Source organism: Furipterus horrens, unplaced genomic scaffold, assembly GCF_987537825.1.
Source record: "Furipterus horrens unplaced genomic scaffold, mFurHor1.1.pri manual_scaffold_4, whole genome shotgun sequence".
Lineage (NCBI taxonomy): Eukaryota > Metazoa > Chordata > Mammalia > Chiroptera > Furipteridae > Furipterus > Furipterus horrens.
In genome coordinates, this window is record NW_028327174.1 from 5,431,097 (window position 1) to 5,450,758 (window position 19,662).

At 43.1% G+C, this 19,662-nt stretch overlaps 1 protein-coding gene and 1 pseudogene across 1 annotated transcript in view; one reads left to right on the forward strand and one right to left on the reverse strand.

Annotated features, from left to right (window-relative positions):
* Nucleotides 1–2,134: 2,134 nt before the first annotated feature.
* XPNPEP3 (X-prolyl aminopeptidase 3) overlaps nucleotides 2,135–19,662 on the reverse strand; it is a 31,481-nt gene continuing 13,953 nt past the window's right edge. Inside the window, exons 5-10 of the mRNA XM_090272377.1 lie at nucleotides 14,810–14,872; nucleotides 13,923–14,036; nucleotides 12,407–12,492; nucleotides 9,332–9,512; nucleotides 8,187–8,307; nucleotides 2,135–2,929 (exon numbers count right to left, since the gene is read on the reverse strand). Coding sequence (XP_090128503.1) covers nucleotides 2,763–2,929; nucleotides 8,187–8,307; nucleotides 9,332–9,512; nucleotides 12,407–12,492; nucleotides 13,923–14,036; nucleotides 14,810–14,872 — 732 coding nt within the window. The 3' untranslated portion in view covers nucleotides 2,135–2,762. The remainder of the gene's footprint in view (nucleotides 2,930–8,186; nucleotides 8,308–9,331; nucleotides 9,513–12,406; nucleotides 12,493–13,922; nucleotides 14,037–14,809; nucleotides 14,873–19,662) is intronic.
* Nucleotides 15,183–15,661, forward strand: LOC150010972 (ubiquitin-ribosomal protein eS31 fusion protein pseudogene; annotated as a pseudogene).

Consider the following 19,662-nt stretch of genomic DNA (forward strand, 5'->3'; position numbering starts at 1 on the left):
TTGGTTGGCTGAAGCACTGTCCTGCACATACAGTGAAAGGTGTGGTTTGATTCTCAGTCCGGGCACACACCTAGGTTGCAGGTTTGACCCTGGCTCAGGGTGCATACGGGAGGCAACCAACCTGTTTCTCTCTCTCTCTCACTAAAAGCAATAAATATATCCTCAGGTGAAGATTAAAAAAATAATTGTAAATCAAAATGTTCTCAAAGTTAAAGCTGTAGACTTCAGATTTGAAAATAACACACATACTACACTTTTATTGTTTTATAATTTATTTTTAAAATGACAGTAACAAATGCTTTTCCCTTGTTGAGGAATGACATAACTATATTAAGTGGAAAGAGCCTTAAAAGTAACAGCGTTTTATCCAAATCAACTTTATATAATTGCACAAAAGTCATACAAAGCATTAAGAAATGCTAAGTAAGACTACAGTTCTCTCAGATCCTCAAGAGCACACCCTAAGAGGCCTTGATTTCGTGGGGGCCCCTGATCCGAATAACACTGATGCTCACCCCAAACTCCCCAGTGACAGAGGCAGAGGTCAAAGAGCGGCCAGGAGGACCCACCTGCTTTGTGACAATGGAATTCTGCTGACATCAGGGTTTCGTGATGCATTCACCTTGTCATCCTACGAGGAGCATTAAAACCCACATAGAACTTGAAGTCACCATCAGAAGTAGCTTTCTAACTTGGACATTGGGACTATGGGAAGAGCAGTTTTTACGCCACAGTCCCAGTTTCCTGCTTATGGGGGGTGGGGGGAACAGCAATTCCTGAAATAAACACATAGAAGTATGTGGCAGAGGCTATCTAGATATGCTTCCTTCATTTAGATGGTATTGTTAATGATTCAAGTTCACTCATTCCATTCAGGGAAGGATTTTTTAAAACTATGGTTTTCGTTATAGGAGAGCCTGGTATATATATGAAGTATTTATTACACTGAGACATGGAGGGAAATGAGGGGCATGGCTGTGGTGCGGCCCAGCATGGATGAGATTCCTGCACTGCCACGATTATCTGCTCACAAATCCGCGATGTATCAGCCCCTGCACAACACTCTGATGGTCACAACGTCATCTCGCAACGATTCTGACAGTCTGATTCCAGTGTTTACCTGCAATGATTAATCTGGGACTCCAAGGACAATATACCTGGATCAAGCACTAAAAACCACCAGAAGACTCCACAATAGCCTTTCTAACTACTACCTGCAACGCCTGTACAACCTGGCTGGCATCCACCTGGAAGGAGTCTATTTCACTTCCACGTGTGCCACTATACATAAAATCTGCCTAAGCGTTTAGCTAAAATGTTGATGACCACAGATGATTTTCAGGAAGAAAAGGCAATTCCTTATTCCAGGATTGTGAATGAACAAAGGAAACCCAATCTAAAGGTGGCTGGGGCCACAGGGGTCCGGGATGAGAAGCCTGAGCTGCACATTTATTTCCGTCCCCTTCTTTGGGAAGCAGCCCAGGAGTGAGAAGCTAGAGGGGGCAGGCGCACAGACGGTGCCTCCCGCTGGGCACCCACCCACTCCCACAGCTGCTTAGGTGGAAGGTTAGCAAAGCCGAGCAGCGGCGGGCAAACACTGTCTGGACAAGGTCTGCATCACCTGGGTTTATAGTATCACATTTGTCTCCTGATGAAGTCGCTGCCTGTCTGCTTTGGGCTCCGTACCTTGGGTTTTCCTGGTTAGGTGGGCAAGCCTCTGTCACCTCAGTGAGTGTCAATCCTCTAGCCTGTGCTTTGCTAACGCAAATGTTTTCTTAAAAACTCTCAAACTGATGCTCTAGTAATCATCATGTTTTATACATTTAGGCTCATATTCAGTTTTAAAAGAGGACACACACTAGTTCTTAAAACTTCCCTTTTTGACAGAAGCTTCCAAATAAAACACCTGCAAAAATCTAGCCTTGTTCACTTTGCAAACTGAGTTCTTGTGTAACTGTGTCCGATGGTTTGTTCAGAGATAAGACTCGTCCAGCAGAGAAAGAAAAAGACCTTGGGCTGTTTAGAGGCACTTGGTGGGTTTCATCTTTTGTTTTCGTTAGCACTAGAGGAAGTCACAGAATGATAACGGGTTTCTGTCTGAAAACTAGGTGTCATTCCTCTCACCTGAACTCATTAAGAAAGCTCAAAACTGTTTTGTTTGGTAGCGAGTGTTGCTGGAATCTGGATGGTGGCTAAGTGGTGGGACCGCAGGACACCAGTGCCATCAGAGCTCATGTGGCTCCAGGACACGTGCAGGCTCAGGGGCAGGTCAGTACCAGTGTGAAAGCATGTATTCGCCACACACAGCCACTGATAGGTGGCTTATAGTGTAGGCAGGGACCTTGGGGAATTGCTCCAAATACAAGCATCACACAAGTATCTTATGCTATTTGGCAGATCTCAGCAAAAGCACTGAACGGAAAGGACCTGTGGAGGAGAAATTTTCTGTATATTTAAGGGTGGTAACTGGAATGCATAAACATATATAACCAAAATCTTTATGTTTAAAAATTAAACTTGCCTGGGTTATTAATTCTACAGAATTACTGTTACTAAAGTTGCAGTAACACAGTCCAAAGTTCAAATTTCCAGATTTCTAGTTACTGAAAACAAAAAAAGACCACGTACACAATTGCATACACTCATAGTTCCCACACTCCCAAATGAAACACGTATAGAAAAGTACATACACAGACAACGCTCATGTGCACAGATGACAGCGCACACCCTTGAACCTGAGATGCACGTGGCTGCAGTGAGGGTTAAGAGGCCCTGCTGCAGATCTGTTCGATGTCATCTATCTCTTTGGGACAATCAACAGACAGGATGAGAGGTGAGTCCTGAGTCACCACTATGTCATCCTCAATCCGTACACCAAGACCACGAAACTTCTCTGGGGCATCTCTGTCATCCTCTGGAATATAAATACCTGAGGAGTAGGAAAAAGAACGTGCTGTTCATAAAAGGCAGTAACTGGATGATTTGGGGCAGGTAAGTTAATCTGTAAAGCTGGGATCTTAACGGTACCTACCTAGAGTCATGGAGATTAAATAAGATAATACATATAAAAGTGTCTGGTACATAATGGTCAATAAATGCTGACTGTCATTACTAAAACTATTATTACAGCTCCATACAACTATCACAGTGTCGGTCATGATTCTGTCATATTTTAGTGACTCAAGCAGGCCACTCAAGCTACTTAATCCGTGAGTACGTCAATACATGCCGGGAATTGGTAGCTTATACAAATGAGTTCTTTCTCTGCCTAATAGTCCCGTGGAAAAAGGAAACTTTGCTAAAATTAAGACATAAGGTATTTTAAAGTGTATTTAAAGAATACTTATTTAGATTATTAGACTGAACTATCAGAAGGTGCAGAAATAGTCAAATAAGCCATAAATGAAACTGATGTACATGCTGTGAAGTAAGAGAAACAGGAAGACTTTAATGAACATTTGGAAAATTCTAAGAGCCCAACATACCCTTTCTAATCATGAAGTCAGACAGACAACAGTCTTTTCATGTTAAAGAAATGGAACTTCCTCACCTACACTCAAGAGTTGCTGCTCTGTGATAAAAAGAAAGGATCAGCGAAGAAAAACGTGGGCGAAGTCTAAGAAAGTACTCATGTGCCGACTAGATGGGACTAAGTGGCACGCAGGGCCACAGACGGCAACAGATGGCTGGGCTCCAAGGGCGGTGTGAAGACGCGTCCCAACTCAGCGATCCCATCCGGAGACGGCTCTGGTGCGGGAGCAGTGCGCCAACCACAAGGAACAACACTTCGCGGACAAGCTAAACTGGCATTCAAGAACAAGCCTCCTGGTTTTGAGTTCAAGATGGCGAAACAGAAACATCCGGCGCTCGCGTGCTCTCACTGACACCAAACTCCAACTACATATAGAACAGCTGTCTCTGGGAATGACCTCAAGACTAGCAGAAGAGACTTTCTGCAACTACAGATATACGGTAAAGGTCATGCCGAAAGTCCAGCCAACACCTGCCCTGTCCCCCATTCCCTGTGCAGTGACTCACAAGCGGGAGGAGTATCACAACTGTGGAGGTTGTTCTCGAAAAGCGAGAGGTCCAAGCCCTAGCCTGGGGGCCCCGCACCAAGAAGAGGAGCCCCCAGAATATCTGGCTTTGAAAACCAGCGGGGCTTACGTCTGGAAGAGCTGAAGGGCTATAGGAAACCCAGGCTATGCTCTTTCTGAGTCCTGGTCCTGGCCCAGGGGCAGCAGTTTGAAAAGCAACTAAATTGCACGTGAAGATGATACACTGACTAATTTTAGGGTGAGCGCAGGAGGGACAAGGACCTGTTGGAACTTTCTCCCGAGTCAGAGGTGTCGGCAGGTGTCGTTCCCCCCTTTCTTTAACCTAGCTGGGCTGACACTGGCAGGCCTCATATCTGGCACTCCCCATTAACCCTGCTAACACTGCTCACATCACCCTGGCTAGCACTCCTCCCAATGTGACCCCGCCCCGCCCCACCCAGTGGGTGGCCTCAGCTGGCACCAGCACACAGCAGTGTGTCTTCTCTGGTGTAGCTGGGCCTTGTAGCCAACCACGCTGAAGGCTTGCCCTGCTCACCAGCGAGCCTGCAATAGCTGTGGCCAGGCCTCCACAGCCAGCGGGCCAGGGATCAGCTTTGCCTGCCAGTGTGTCCACAGAAGTTGTAGCCCAGCCACAATAAGAGGTCAGAGTGCTCCACCTGCGGAACACATCCGGAGCCCCTGGCCCCGGTGACAAGAGGGATTCACCACTGGACCCCACAGGACACTTAAATAAGGCCACATTTTTAACACCAGGAGACTTAGGTGACCTACGTAATGTAAAGAAACAAACAGGCAACATAAGGAGAGGGAATAGTACGGACCAGCCCTGACCGTTGTGGCTCAGTGGGTTGGGCGTCATCATGTAAAGCAAAAGGTTGCCGGTTGGATTCCTGATCAGGCCACATGCCTGGGATGCAGGCCTGGTCCCCAGTTGAGGCAACCAATCAATGCTTCTTTCTCACATCGATGTTTCTCTCCCTCTCTTTCTCCCTCCTTTCCCCTCTCTCTAAAAATAAATAAAAATTTTTAAAAAAGATTATGTTCGGAGCAAAAAAGCAGGATAAAACTGCAGAAAAAGAACTAGGTGAAACTGAGCTAAGCTGTCTACTAGATAAAGAGTTCAAAGTAATAGTCATAAAGATGTTGATCAAACTCTGCAGACAAGTGGATAAACTCAGCAAGAACTTCAACAAGAATATAAAAATTATAAAAAAGGACCTATCAGAACTGAGAAATATTACAACTGAAATGAAAAAAATACACTGGAGGGAATCAGCAGCAGATCAGATGACTCAGAAGAATGGATCAGTGATCAGGAAGACAGGGTAGTGAAAATCACCGAGCTGGAAGATCAAAAATAAAAAGGAATTGAAAAGAATTAAGATAATATAAGGGATCTTTGGGACAACATCAAGCATACTAACATTTGAATTATAGGGGTCCTGGAAGGAGAAGAGAGAGAAAGGGATGGAAAACCTATCTAAAGAAATAATGGACTTCTGGCCAAGATGGCAGCCTAGACAGACACGCTGCATCTCCCTACACAATGAGAAGGAACACAACTACCTCAAAACTAGAGACAACCAGAAGTTCCAGGAAATCGAGCTGCATGGAAGTACAGCAAACAAAGATATAAAGAAGAAATACTCATCCAGACAGTCCAGGGTCACAGATGGCCAGAGCCCATCCTGGCAGCTCAGGGAACAAGACTGGACCCAACTTAGACAAGATGCCCTTTCATGGCAAGGCCACTCACATACACCCCACACACACTCAGACTGGAGCAACTTAGACATGCCAATTTACCTCACGAGTACATCTTTGTGATGTGGAAAGAAAATAGCGTACCTGGAAAAAACCCATACGCAAATGAGGAGAACATGCAAACTCCACACAGACAGTGGTTCCTGATGGGAATTGATTTTTTCATGAATGTTATAATAAAATAATGTTAAAAAAAAAAAAAAAGAAAAGAAAGAAAGAATGGCTGAAAACTTCCCTAACCTGGACAAGTAAACACATGCAAGTCCAGGAAGCACAGAGTTCCAAACAAGATGAACCCAAAGAGACCCACGCCAAGACACATTTTAATTAAATTGTTAAAGAGAGAATTTTAGAAGCAGCAAGAGAAAAACAACTAGTTAGATACAAGGGAATGCCCATAAGACTATAAGCTGACTTTTCAACAGAAATTTTGCAGGCCAGAAAGGACTGACAAAATATATTCAACATGATGAAAGGGAAAAAAACCTACCACCAAGGATACTCTACCTAGCAAGGTTATCATTCAGAATTGTAGGAGAGGTCAAGATTTTCTCAGACAAGCAACAGCTAAATTAGTTCATAACCACGAAAGAGGCATTACAAGAAATGTTAAAGGGAATTCTTTAAGTGGGAAAAGCCAAAACAAGAAATAGAAAATATATGAAACAAAAAAAATTCTAACCAGTAAAGGCAAACATACAGTAAAGATAGCACACAAATTACTTATAAACCTAGTATGGAAACAATTAAAATGGCAATAAGTACATATCTATAAAAAATTACTTTAAATGTAAACTGACCAAGTGCTCCATTGAAAAAACATAGGATGACTGACTGGATACAAAAATAAGACCCTCACATATGCTGCCTACATGAGGCTCCAGAGTGAAAGACACACACAGACCTAAAGGAAAGGGATGGAGAGAAATTTCATGAAAACGGAAACAAAACAAAACAAAACAAAACAAAGGCAACAGGTCAGCAATACTTATATCAGACAAAACAGACCCTAAAACAAAGGCTCTAACAAGAGACAAAAAAGGACCCAGCAATTCCACTTCTGGGTGCCCACCCAAAGAAAACAAAACACTATTTTGAAATTCAAAAAGCTATGTGTACCCCTACGTTCTTTACAATGGCCAAGATATGGAAGCAACCGAAGTGCCCATAAACGGGTGGGTGGGTACAGAAGAAGTGGATATATATTTACACATTACTCAGCCAAGAAAAAGGAAATCTTGCCATTTGCGACAACATGAATAGACCTGGAAGGTATTATGCTCAGTGAAGTAAGTCATAGAAAGACAAATATTGTATCATTTCACGTATGTGTTAAATCTAAAAAATGAAACAAATGAACAAACAAAACAGACAGACGCACAGATTCAGAAAAACTGAGAGTTGCCAGAGGGTCTGGCGGTGGGGTTATGCGCGGAAAAGTGGAGGGGACTAAGAGTTACAAAGTTACAGTTGTAACATAAATAAGTCACAGGGGCGTTAACGACAGCATAGGGAGTACAGCCAATAATATCACAATAACTTTGCATGGTGACAGGTGGGTAGGGGACTTTTTGTGATAACTTTGTAGGGTGTATAAATGTGAAATCTCACTATACTTAACATAATATCGTATGTCAACTATACTTCACTGAAAAAGAGCTTTATGTTCCCGAATGAATAAAAAAGGCATGTCCCAGCTATAATGACATCATTTAGAGATGAAAACACTTGAAATCTAAGAATGAAATCTGTTTTCATAATAAAAACAGCATCAGTATTTAAAAACTGACTCTTGTTATTACACTCTTCACACTCTGCTACGGCGACCATTTCTGTTGAAATCTGCCCAATGCCTAGCATCATGCAAGCCAGGAACCACTGAACTGCCAGCTTTCCCTCAAGTTTAGGAGAAAGGATCTAAATCCCAGGAAGTAGGATAACATGGGCGGTTTGGTGAAATTTGCAGCGGAAGGGCAGCTAAGGATCTGGTGAGTCCGAGCGCCTCTCTGCAGGAAAGCACCAGGAGCCTCAGCAGTGTGAGCAGCCGCCCCCACTGCGTAGAGACTGGCACAAACTGGCTCTGGCAAAAGCAAGGCGGCAAAGGTTTATTTCTTATCTACTCACAGAGAGTAGCCCTCTTCTGTTGTTTGTGGAGAAGTCAAATTACACAAACCGTGTGATGTTAGATAAGAAAGCTGAAGGAAAACCTAAAATGACGTTCCCTTCTGCACTGAGCGATTCTCTGCCCCCAATCCTAATTTACTTATGTTGGTTCCGGTAAGAATAAGTGAGGTTTACCTTTTCCCTGACGCTACTATTACGTGTCCCAAGGGGTCAGAGGCTGCCACTCTGCCCCCGCCTTACCTGGCTCCACCGTGATCACCATGCCGGGCTGTAGAGGGAGGGAACGGGACATGTCTGGAGTGTCATGGACATCCATCCCGAGGTAATGGCCAACATGGTGAGGGCAGTATTTTCGAGCAGCCTGGAAAAGGCAATTGCCACAGTGCTGTTAGAGCAGTGACCCCTTAAGAAAGTTGGGCATGTATGTTAATACCTCCCCCAGGGTTCTATTACTTATATTTTACCTGTTCATGGGCTACTGCCTAAGAGACCTGCTCAGCTGCCACCTCTTGTATGAAATTCTGCCAATGCGTACGAACTAATCTGCACTGTCGGTCCCGCTACCTAACACACTACACGCATGCCGACAGCAACGGCGAACAGGAACCTCTGCTCTCGGGGCTGGGGGTGGTTAGGTTAGAATAGTTCTGCTTTCGATGGTCACACCTTCCTCTTGGAAAGTCTACTCTGGAGACCCTAAGTATCTCACAGCAAGTTGTGAAACAGGCTGAAACATCAGATAACACAGTAATTATCAGTCATTTACTGGCCTGGATATTTCTACCTGTTAATTAAAGATTTGCTGGCCTGCACAAGAGGAATTTACTGTTGCTTTCCTATTGATAAAAAAAACACAAAAAACCCTGGCAGCCTAACCTTGGAGATGAAAGATGCCTTAATGGTCTGTTTGGCTTGGCCACCCGGCATTTTAATTTAAAGCTGAGGCTTTACATTTTTACTGAACACCATTACATTCTGGATGCAGATGAAATTCACTAAAGACATGCCCTTGAGGATGTTGTTAAAGTCTCAACAATGTTCGTGAGGCAACAAACACCATCCCCTTTGACCTCCACCTTTTCAAAATCACCACAAAAGAATCAGAGTTAACCTCTCCTTTCTGTGTTCTTTTCCACCCCGCGTGCACTAGACTTCATTTTCTGTCGTCGGATGACTGAGCTAAACAGCATGCAACGAAGCAGAATGTGCTGCCACCTTCTGGGAGGAGTGAGTACTGACTCCCTTTGTTGTCATGCTCAGTCAATCCAAGTTCCTTTCACAGATGAAGAAGCACAAAGACCATTTCTAAATCTGATTAGCTTTCCATAAAAACTGAGTAGCATGTAAGGTGTTCTTGAGAAGTGGAGTCAAAAGAAATGAGGTACCTTGAAGACGTTATTTTCCTTAATGTTCTTTATGATCCCCAACTCATGAAGCTTCTGTCCTATCAGGGTGAGCATCACGCTGTAGATGTTTTCCAAGCTTGTTCCGGGGGAGCAGAGGGCCAGACAATCTCTCTGGATCTCTAGAACTGCTTCATAAAGTTCTGCCTGAGGTGCTGTAAACCTGGGGACGGGGAAACCAAAGAACCTGAATTTGGAATTAACCGATAGTGCAGGAAAAGTTTGTGACAGAAAAATTCTGGGACGTTATCAATCAAATTACGGAGTGAGAGGAAGGGACAGGAATAGATAACCAGTTAATTGCTTGTGCCAACTATCAAAAGACTGGTCATATTTGAATGTATGTCAGAGCTTTGACTCAGCATCCAGGTGTCTGTGAGCCGGCCACCCGCCGCCACCGCGTCCAGCAGTGCGTGAGCTTTCAGGGCTGTTCCCTGTAACCAGCCAAAAGTAGTAACTATTTCTTTCTCCGACTGGGCTCCCATCCTAGAATTGCGCCCCCCTTTCCCTCCTCCCGTTATATGTATGTCAGTCCTTTTTTTGTGTGTGTGTGTGTTTTTTTTTTTAGATTTAATTATTATTTCTAGAGAGAAGGGAAGGGAGGGAGAAAGAGAGGGAGAGAAACATCGTTTGGTTGCCTCTCACTCGCCCCCGGCTGGGGAGCTGGCCCGCTACCCAGGCCTGTGCCCTGACAGGAACCCCTTGGTTCACAGGCTGGCACACAACCTACTGAGCCACACCAGCCAGGGCCAATGTTAGTTCTTTTGAAACAACTTACATCTCTTTCCCAAAACATAAGGAACAAAAGCGCCTGTCAGCTCCAGGACGGCGCACATGTCGCCTCTCTATCAAACTGCTGCGGGGGGTTCAGCCTGCACGCCCCACAACCTGGTCCCCTGCTGGCTAGCACTGCGGCCCAATAAATCCTTTCTTTAAAACAAAACAGAAAACCTTTCAGCTGTGGAATTATGTTTTGTTTAACATTTACTTCTAAGTTTGATTAGAAAAACTCCAAGGTGATGCTGATGGGGCATTGCAGGTATTTAATCAGTCCCAACACATCGTTACTGACAGGACCTTAAACATAGCCTAGATGTTCACCAGCAAGAGCAGTAACCCTTCAAACTGTGGCAGAAACAGGCCTTCCGTCAGCAGACACACACGGGGTGAGGCTAGAAGATGCCCCGAGCTGTGAAAGCATTCAGAGGGCCAGACCCAGTCACTCATGATCCTTTCCATTTTTTACCAAGTAAAAAAAAAAAAAGCTTAGGGATCCACTTCCTATAGGCAAATATATGTCATGGGATAAACTAGTTGATACTCTGGTTACTAGTAGCTTACAGGTGCCCTTAGAATAATTTCTTTAGCAATCATGGGAAAAAATGATAAAATAATCACAATGGGGTGGGACATGATATGTAGTTTCATGTACCGTTGCTGGGAGTGTAAATTAGTACAGCCAATTAAATCAAAGGTCTTCAGAGATGCTCATGAAATCTGAGCTTGTAATTCTGCTCTAAGAATCCGTTCTAAGAAAACACCTGAAACTCAAAAAAGGCTGAATGTACAAAAATGTTCACGGTGATTTTTTAATAATTATAGATATAATAAATGACCCCTAATAGAAAAATAGTTAAATATAACAATATGAACACCTACACATCCAACTCTCAGGTTCAGTGATTATCAACATTTTTATGTTTGTATTCATACTCCATGCCACCACAATACTTATTAAATATTTTAAAAGTTTTTTAAATGTAAAGTTTATACACACTGAAATGCACAAATCTGAGCTGTGTAATTCTGACCGATCCTGATGAAGCTGGGGACACTGAACCCCTAAATTCTACCGAGTCTTCTTTGCTGGTAGAATCAGCCCTTCTACCACCATCTGAGACTGACCCTGTTTTGACAGAGAACCTGCAGGTATCTCCCCTTAGGTAGTTGCCTTGGCACTTGCTTCTGGACTTTTAACTAGACTGTACTCCTAGCAGGTCCTGAAAGGTTAGGTATAAAGTGTGACCCACAAGGAGATGCACAATAATCAAAAAAGAACTGCATGATTTTTCCTACTTACATAGAAAAAAATCTGAGAATATGTTAGGAAATGGAGAGTAACTTGTGGGATAATGGTGGGAGGAACATAAAGTTGAATCAGGCCGAATTTACTGACATGGGTCCGCTAAAAAGAGATTCTGTATTGAGCGTTATATAGCAATCCCTCACTTACTGCTCACTTACCACGGGTGTTACGTTCTAGATGGTCCCCCGAGATAGGTGAAAGTCCGCAAAGTAGGAACCTTACATTTATTTTAGTATTTGTATATATTTTAAGGTTTTATAAACCCTTCCCACACACTTATAAACCGTTCCCAGTCCCTTATTAACCTTTCCCACTCCCTTATTAACCTTTTCCACACTTTTATAAACACTACTTATGTTCTTAAACATATTCTACACTCTTAAACCTACGTAACTTTAACAACATAGGTATAGGGTACTGCAAAATCCCGCGACATAGCAAAAAATTCGCGGTAATTAAATATAATATTTTTAAAAATCCCACGATACAGTGAGGCCGCGATAAGTGAACCGCGATACAGAGAGAGACTACTGTAGTGCAAGGGGTCGGAAAGGCTCTAATAGTTTATTTGCTTCGTTGGCTGAGACATGAGCCAAAATGGATCCTATACAAAATGAATTCAAATGCCGGAACTGTCTTGCTATACGGGAGGAAAAAATTCTGCCCCAACACTGCAACATCAGCTTTTTCGTTAGTTTCTAGCCTGCCCTACAAATGCGTGAATCAAGTCCTTAAATCAATCAAGAGTTACCAACCAACCTTAGCAACCTACATATATAACATATGTGTGTGTGTTAACGAGGTGTTTCTAGGTGCCTGATTCTGTGATATGATGACTAAAACAGGCTAAGTAAACAACCAGGAGCTTTGCGAAGGCAACTAACCTGAGCTTGAGAGGACCCATCTTTTCAGCCACTTATTCTAAATATAACCACACTCCAAAGAAGCAGTGAGACCTGTAGAAGCCTTACTTGCCGTTGACAGGCCAGGTACGGGTGATGTCACTCACATAGCAGGAAGATTCACACCCTCCATCCAGCAGCACCATCTCCCCATCCTAGAACAAAAGTCGGAGAGGTCAAGGTAGGTGAGCTCTGGATTGTCAGTTGTTTCTTCTTTTAAACTTTGTGCCTTTCACATTACATATATTTTTTAAAAGCTGTAATTTAAAGGAAACTAATTTTCTCTGGTTCCTTCTCATAAGAAACTGCATCTAAAATTTTCAAGTGAATTCAGTGTCTTAAGAAAGGGGCCATTGTACAGTGGTTAAGTGCATCCGCACTGGAACCAGACTGCTTGGGTGTGAATTTCTAAGTGTAAATAATAGCACATCATAAATGTCACCATTATCATTATCACTATTAAATAACAAAATCCTAGATAAGGATTTTATCTAGGGCCTTATTCAAATCCAATTACTCTTAACCATTTAACTTTAGAGTATCACTTCCCTTTCTGCTCCCTATCGAAATGCATGCAGGGGAAGAAAAAAACTGGGTATATCTCTATCTTGCTACTTGTCATTTTACATTGAAATTATCTATTTATACCCTTGAAGACAGGGCATATATTACTTATCTCTAAATAAGCACAGAACTTGGCACACCACAGAGTAATGATCAAGTGAATGCATATATAGTAACAGTAACTTTGAAGAGTAGATGTGATATTTTGTTTCTGGCAAAATGATAGAATAAATTTCCTGTTAGAAAATAACTAATATCACAATAACGAGTAAAGAAAAAAGTCAAGTCCCCCAAAACTGCATATAGCATATATTATGTTTATATAGGTCATAAGCTAGCATATCATGTGTGACAGAAGTATTCAGAAAAACAAGGAAATGACAAAATAAAAAACATGGGCTACCTGAGTGGCCGGTGGGAGGGAGGCAGAAGGACAGCAGAGCACAGGGCACACAGCAGACACAAGGTCCTGGTAACGCTCTGACTCCTGAGCCAAGGGACCGGTTCATGGGCATTCATTTAAAAAATATGCTGTATAATTGTTTGCTATATTTATTCTTTTGAATTTCTGAATATTAAAATAGATGATTAGAAGTGGATTTAGAGGAATGCGTAATTCCTCACTTGTATGGTCACATCAAAGATAAGCTCTCTCATCGCTGCCAAGGCATTCCTCAGCGCTGTCTGTGCCCACGTGCATGGCCCGCCGTGGCCAGCCCTCCTCAGAGGGGCGTTACAGGAGAAAACGCGCAGAGGGCTTAGGGTAGAATACCTGCCTCTGCACTACCAAGTTGCCTAATTTGTCAATGTTTATTTTCCTCGCCTATTAAATGGCACATTAATGACTGCTCCTGTCTCACAGTGCCAGTATGAGGCTCAAAGGAGATAATGTCTGTAAAAGCATTTTACAAATCATCAAGTGCTTTTATGAGAGCTGAAGGTTAGGGGACCCCGAGGTAGCGAGCCTTCCACAGGGGCACCTGGACCCCGAGAAAGCAGCGCAGACGGGCATTCCGCGTACCTTGATGAGTTGATTATTCTTCACATAGTGCAAAGTGTTTGATCGGTTACCTCCAGCAACCACAGGTGGGTAGGCTAAGATGTCTGCTCCCCGGGCCCGGCACTCAAATTCAAACTGAAAAACAGTAGCAGAGTGTGACAGAAAAAGGATTTCCTTCGGGCTCTCCACAGCCTACACCTCACGTAAGCACTCTTCCCTTAAGTCGTTAACGGAAAACTAGCAGTCACGTCTAACAAAGCTGCTTATGCTGCCATTTCAGGCCACTTTTATTCTCATCCCAATCTTGTTATTCAATACTACTATTAAATCTGTTCTTTTGTTCCGAGTCCTCTCCATTTCCTGTGATTGTCAAATTAAGTCCAGAAGAGGACATAGAAAACTTGTCATCGAGGCTGAGTGAAGAGACAGCCATGTTACGTTAGCTTGTTTATTCTTATTTCAACACTGGAATATGGCGTGAGTTTTTAACAGCTCTAAATGACTAACATCCATCAATCTTTCCAATAGCTACCAACCTACGTGCTCTGGAAAATTTTTAAAAGATGCTAGGTAAGTGGTAAATTCTATGCATTTCACAATGTCCTAGATGGCGCTTGAGACCGGCAACCCCTGGCTTTACACTGACTTAAACAGTATCCGTCTTCTCATCATACATTTGTATAAGCCTTTCTTTCTTCAATGGTTCTACTTTGAAATCTTCCTCATTTAGCTATAGCTCTGCACATTTCAGACTCATCTAACAAATTACCAGTGACATTTAAGAACCAAATCCTCTCCACTGATATCCTGATCACTTCCACGAAAGCTAAATGGATGCCATTTGCAAACTAATTAAATTGCTTTTACATTTGCCTCCACCAAGAGCTTTCCCGTAAGTTAAAGCTCACCTTAGCATAAAGAAAGCTCTCCTCCACGGGGGCTTTACTGGCAAACATGGTCTCTATGAAAGCCTGCAAAGGGAATGGAGGATAAAAAGAAGTCTCATTTAAACTATATTGCTTACTCAAACATTCAAAATACTGGACTTCAAATGAAGGGCACACTTTCCCCCAATTTTGTGAACCTGAAGTTGTGACTTTGTGGGCACGATAATGTAGATTTCTGAAGGGGAAAATATTGCTTTCAGAAATATTTGATGACAGATTTACAGAAGGGTATCCAACCTTCCGAGTCAGAATATATGTTGTATGCTAGAATAAGCTACATGGAAACACATTTGTCACTTATGTAACAAAATGCTTCTGTGCATCTGCCATCTGCAGTGGAATCTCCGCCAAGATGCAGATTTTTGTGGAAACCCTCATGGAGAAGACCATCCTCCTCGAGGCTGAACTCTTGGATACAACAGAAAATGTAAAGGTCAAGATCCAGGATAAGGAAGGAATTCCTCCTGATCAGCAAAGACCGATCTTTGCTGGCAAGCAACTGGAAGATGGGCGTACTTTGACCAGAACATTCAAAAGGAGTCCCCTGTTCATCTTGTGTTGAGTGCTAAGGAAAGGAGGAAGTCTTACACCACTCCCAAGAATAAGCACAAGAAAAAGGTTAAGCGGGCTGTCCCGAAACACTACACAGTGGGTGAGGATGGTAAAATCGGTCGCCTTTGCGGGGAGCGCCCCTCGGATGAATGGGGTACTGGTGTCTTCATGGCCAGCCTCCTGGACAGACAACGTGGCAAATGCTGTCTGACCTGTTGCTTCAACAAACCAGAAGACAAGTCATTGTATATGGGTTTGTAAAAGACATCAACACAAAAACAAAAACAAAAAATGCTTCTGGAGCCCTAGAATGTATGAAATTATGGATTGAAAAGTCCAGTCAACAGTAGAGTTTCCCAACTTCAGGACTATCGACATTTTGGGCTAAATAATTCTTTGTTGTGGCGGCTGGCCTATTCAGTGCAGCACACAAGCAGCACTTCCCTGGCAATGAATTCTCTGTGATAGCTACACTATACATATGTGTTTTCCTATTTTTATAAACAAACATACCTGTTTGTAATTCACCATGGTACCTTGTTCCAAATAGGATTTTTTTGAACGACTGTATTTATTTATTTTTAGAGAGAGGGAAGGGAGGGAGAAAGAGAGAGAGGGAGAGAAACATCCATGTGTGAGAGATACATGCACCAGTTAACCCCGGCACACGCCCCAGCCGGCACTGGGCCCGCCACTCAGGCCTGTGTCCTGAACGGAAATCAAACCAGCAACCTTTTGCTTTGTGTGACAGCGCTCAACCCACTGAGCCATGCTGGCCAGAGCCCAAATAGGGTTTGGATTAGATTGTATGAATACATGAAATACAACATAGCATAAATTCTTGGTAGAGTCAAAGAAAAGCGAGGCTTGAGGGAATGAAGCTCAAAAAAAATAATAACGCACGCCATAATTACTACGGCTGCTCCAGTGGGCCACAAATTTCCCTCGGAGTTTTCTAGCAGCCAATGTGAAAAGAATCTGTCAGCTATATAATTTCCAATGTCTGCGGGATAAAAACCAATCAGTTGCACAGTTACTACAAGTAGAAAGGGATTTCTCTCAAGCTGCTACACTGTAAGAGCGAGTGCAGCGTGGGAAGGAATGTTTGAGTGCCATCTCCCAATACACAAGGGAACGGCAACACTATGAAGCCCAGAGGAAAGAAAGCGGGACGGCAGCGGGAATATCCGCACGGCTTGCCCGCTTCTCTCCTTCTGCACTTCACCCAAATGTTTGTCCTTCCTGAACCCCCTCTAATTAGCACTTCCCGTCGCGCTCTCTCCCCTTCTATGGCTTCCTTTTATTTCACAGCATTTAATTCCAGCTGATTACTGATGACACTGGTCCCCTGTCCTGCCTCAGCTGGAATGCAGACGGAGGTCAGGGACACACGGATGACCCGTTTTGCTCCCCACTCTATCCTCGGCACCTAGAGCAGTGCCTGGCACCACAGCGGCTCCTCTACTATAAATACCTGCTGAATGAGTTAGCAACTAAATTAGTTCAAGGATACAACACACACAAATGTTGAAAATAGCACTATATTTTTAGTATGAAGCTGAAAGGAAAGAAAAATTGTGGCAGTCCTAGTGAGGCTCATTCATTTCAAAAAGGGTTTTCTGTATCTTTTTATTAATTTCCTTTCAGACTTCTACTGAATAGCAGAGAGAATTTCTGCAGTCACGGCCGCTTTACTCTGCTACGCAGACTAAAGTGCACAGAAGTTCCTCTTGCTTCCTAGGAGGTCAAATGCTTGATCTTCCTTTATTTCTTTTTGTAACGAATGTGCCTCCTACGAATCCATTTCTTCACAGACGATGGCACAAGGTCCAAGTGCTCCCAATCCTTACTACGTGTGTGACGTCCTTCCTATAAAGACCGAGGGGCAGACCTCACGACGGCCACTCCTCGTCAGGGTTGTCTTCTCACGAGGTAGTCCTTAATCCCAACTGACACTCGACCCTCTTACTTCAGCAGGTGACACTTAGATTTTGTATTTTGATTCTTTAGAAGTATAAAATGGGATTTTTTGGCTGCACCTCATAATCAGAACACATAGTGGGTAGACACTGTATAGCTTACGGCGAAGGGACAGTGGAGAGAAAAAGCAGGAATGATTTCATGGTGCTGGGTGTGTGTCCACATGTGGGTGACATGAGGGCAGGAAGACTGTGACACTGGGGACTGTTCAGTATGGCTAGAGTGTCAGCACATGTGGAAGAGTGAGCCACGAAGCTGGAGGGAAGGCAGAAGCGGCCAGATCGTGAAAGGCTCTGTATGAGCATACTGAAATTTAATCCTAAAAACAACAAAGCACCACCAAAGAACTTGAAGCAGGAGAGGAACACTGATTTATAAAGATCACTGCAGCTGCGGTCCAGTTAACGCAGGCACTAACAGAAGCAAGGAGACAGCAAAGGGATACTAGGTGTGCTACTGGGTGCTAAGCACAGCAAGATAACACATCTTGGTATTTCAACCCAGGTCTGTTTCCCACTCACTAGTCTGCCTCCTTGGGAGTGAACTTGGGGACTAGTTAATTAGATCTAAGGGTTGGGAGAACTCTTATCTATCTAGATAACTTTCATATTTCTATCTAAGGTAGCTGTGTAGATGCTACCATTATTAACTATGAAAAGGAATATCAGACAAGAGTTGGGTCTGGTAGAGCTGGCAGAGCACAAATTTACATAATTATAGGAAATTCAGGTAGAGATGTCCAGAAAGCAGGATATATGTTCAGCCATAAGAGAGATCTGGCCTGGACAAGGTCTGGCTCCACCTGCTTTTACTTCTGCCCATATGTTCTACCAACCCTCCATTCTGTAAAGGTTACTTAACTCTAATGGCAAGGTCCTTTTCTTATTTTAAACAAAATCAGATCACAAGAAAAGCCAATGGATCAGTATCATATAGGCACAAATTATACTGGCTTACTCCCCAGTATCATATAGGCACAAATTATATTGGCTTACTCCACCAAAGAAGGGAAACTTTGGGCTGAAAAAAAAAGAAAAAAAGCATAATTATTTCTAAGGAAACTATTTTGTCCAACTATCCAAAAATCTTTTAATTATATTTTATTGATTATGCCATTACAGTTGTCCCAATTTTTCCCTCTTTGCCCTCCTCCACCCAGCACCCCTACTCCCTCAGGCAGTCCCCACACCATTGTTCACTGTTCATGTCCACGGGTCACGCATGTAAGTCCTTTGGCTGCTCCATTCCCTATACTGTACTTTACATCCCCATGGCTATTCTGCGACTACCTTTTCATACTTTTTAATCCCCTCACCTCTTCGCCCATCCCCCACATACCCCTCCCATCTGGCAGCCATGGAAATGCTTTCTGTATCCATGATTCTGTTTTCCTTGTTCGCTTAGTTTCTTTTTTACATTCAATTGTTGACAAGAATGTATTTATTGCCATTCTATTGTTCAAAGTTTTGATCTTTTCTTCTTAAGTAAACATTTCATATAATAATGGTTTGGTGATGAACTCCTTTAGGTTTTTCTTCTTTAACCTTTGGCAGTTTAATAATGAGGTGTCTTGGAGTGGGTCTCTCTGCATCCATCTTGTTTGGGACGCTCTGTGCTTCCTGGAATTGCATGTCTATTTCCTTGTCCTAATTAAGGAGGTTTTCTTTCATTATTTTTTCAGACAAATTTCCAGTCTCTTGCTCTTCCTCCTCTCCCCGTGGCACCCCTGTGGGACAAATGCTGGGCCTCCTGAGGTTGCCCAGAGGCTGCTCACACTGTCCTGGTTTTTGGATTCCTTTTCCTTCTTGTTGTTCTGATTGGTGGTTTCTGCTTCCTTCTGTTCCAGATCATTGATTTGATTCTTGGTTTTATTTACCCTACTGGTGTTTCCCTGTCAATTGTTCTTCATTTCAATTACTGTGTCCTTAGTTTCTGACAAATCTTTTTTATGCTGTTGAGGACCTCACTAAGTTCCTTGAGTATCCTTATAAACAGTGTTTTGAACTCTGCAGACGATAAGATTGCTTCTCTCCATTTTGTTAGTTCTTTTTCCGGAGTTCTGATCTGTTCTTTCATTCTGTAACAGAACCCACGAGCTGCCTTGACTGAAGCAGAGCCCACAGGATGTTCAGTTATGAGGGGCCTGAATGCCCGCCGCCAGAAGTACTCTCAATACCAGAGTTCGGTGAAAAGAAAAAGAACTGTTTAATACAGATGTAGATTGGTGGTGGGTTTCTGCTGTTAAGTCTTAGTTTCTTTAAAACACCCACAGACCCATAGTT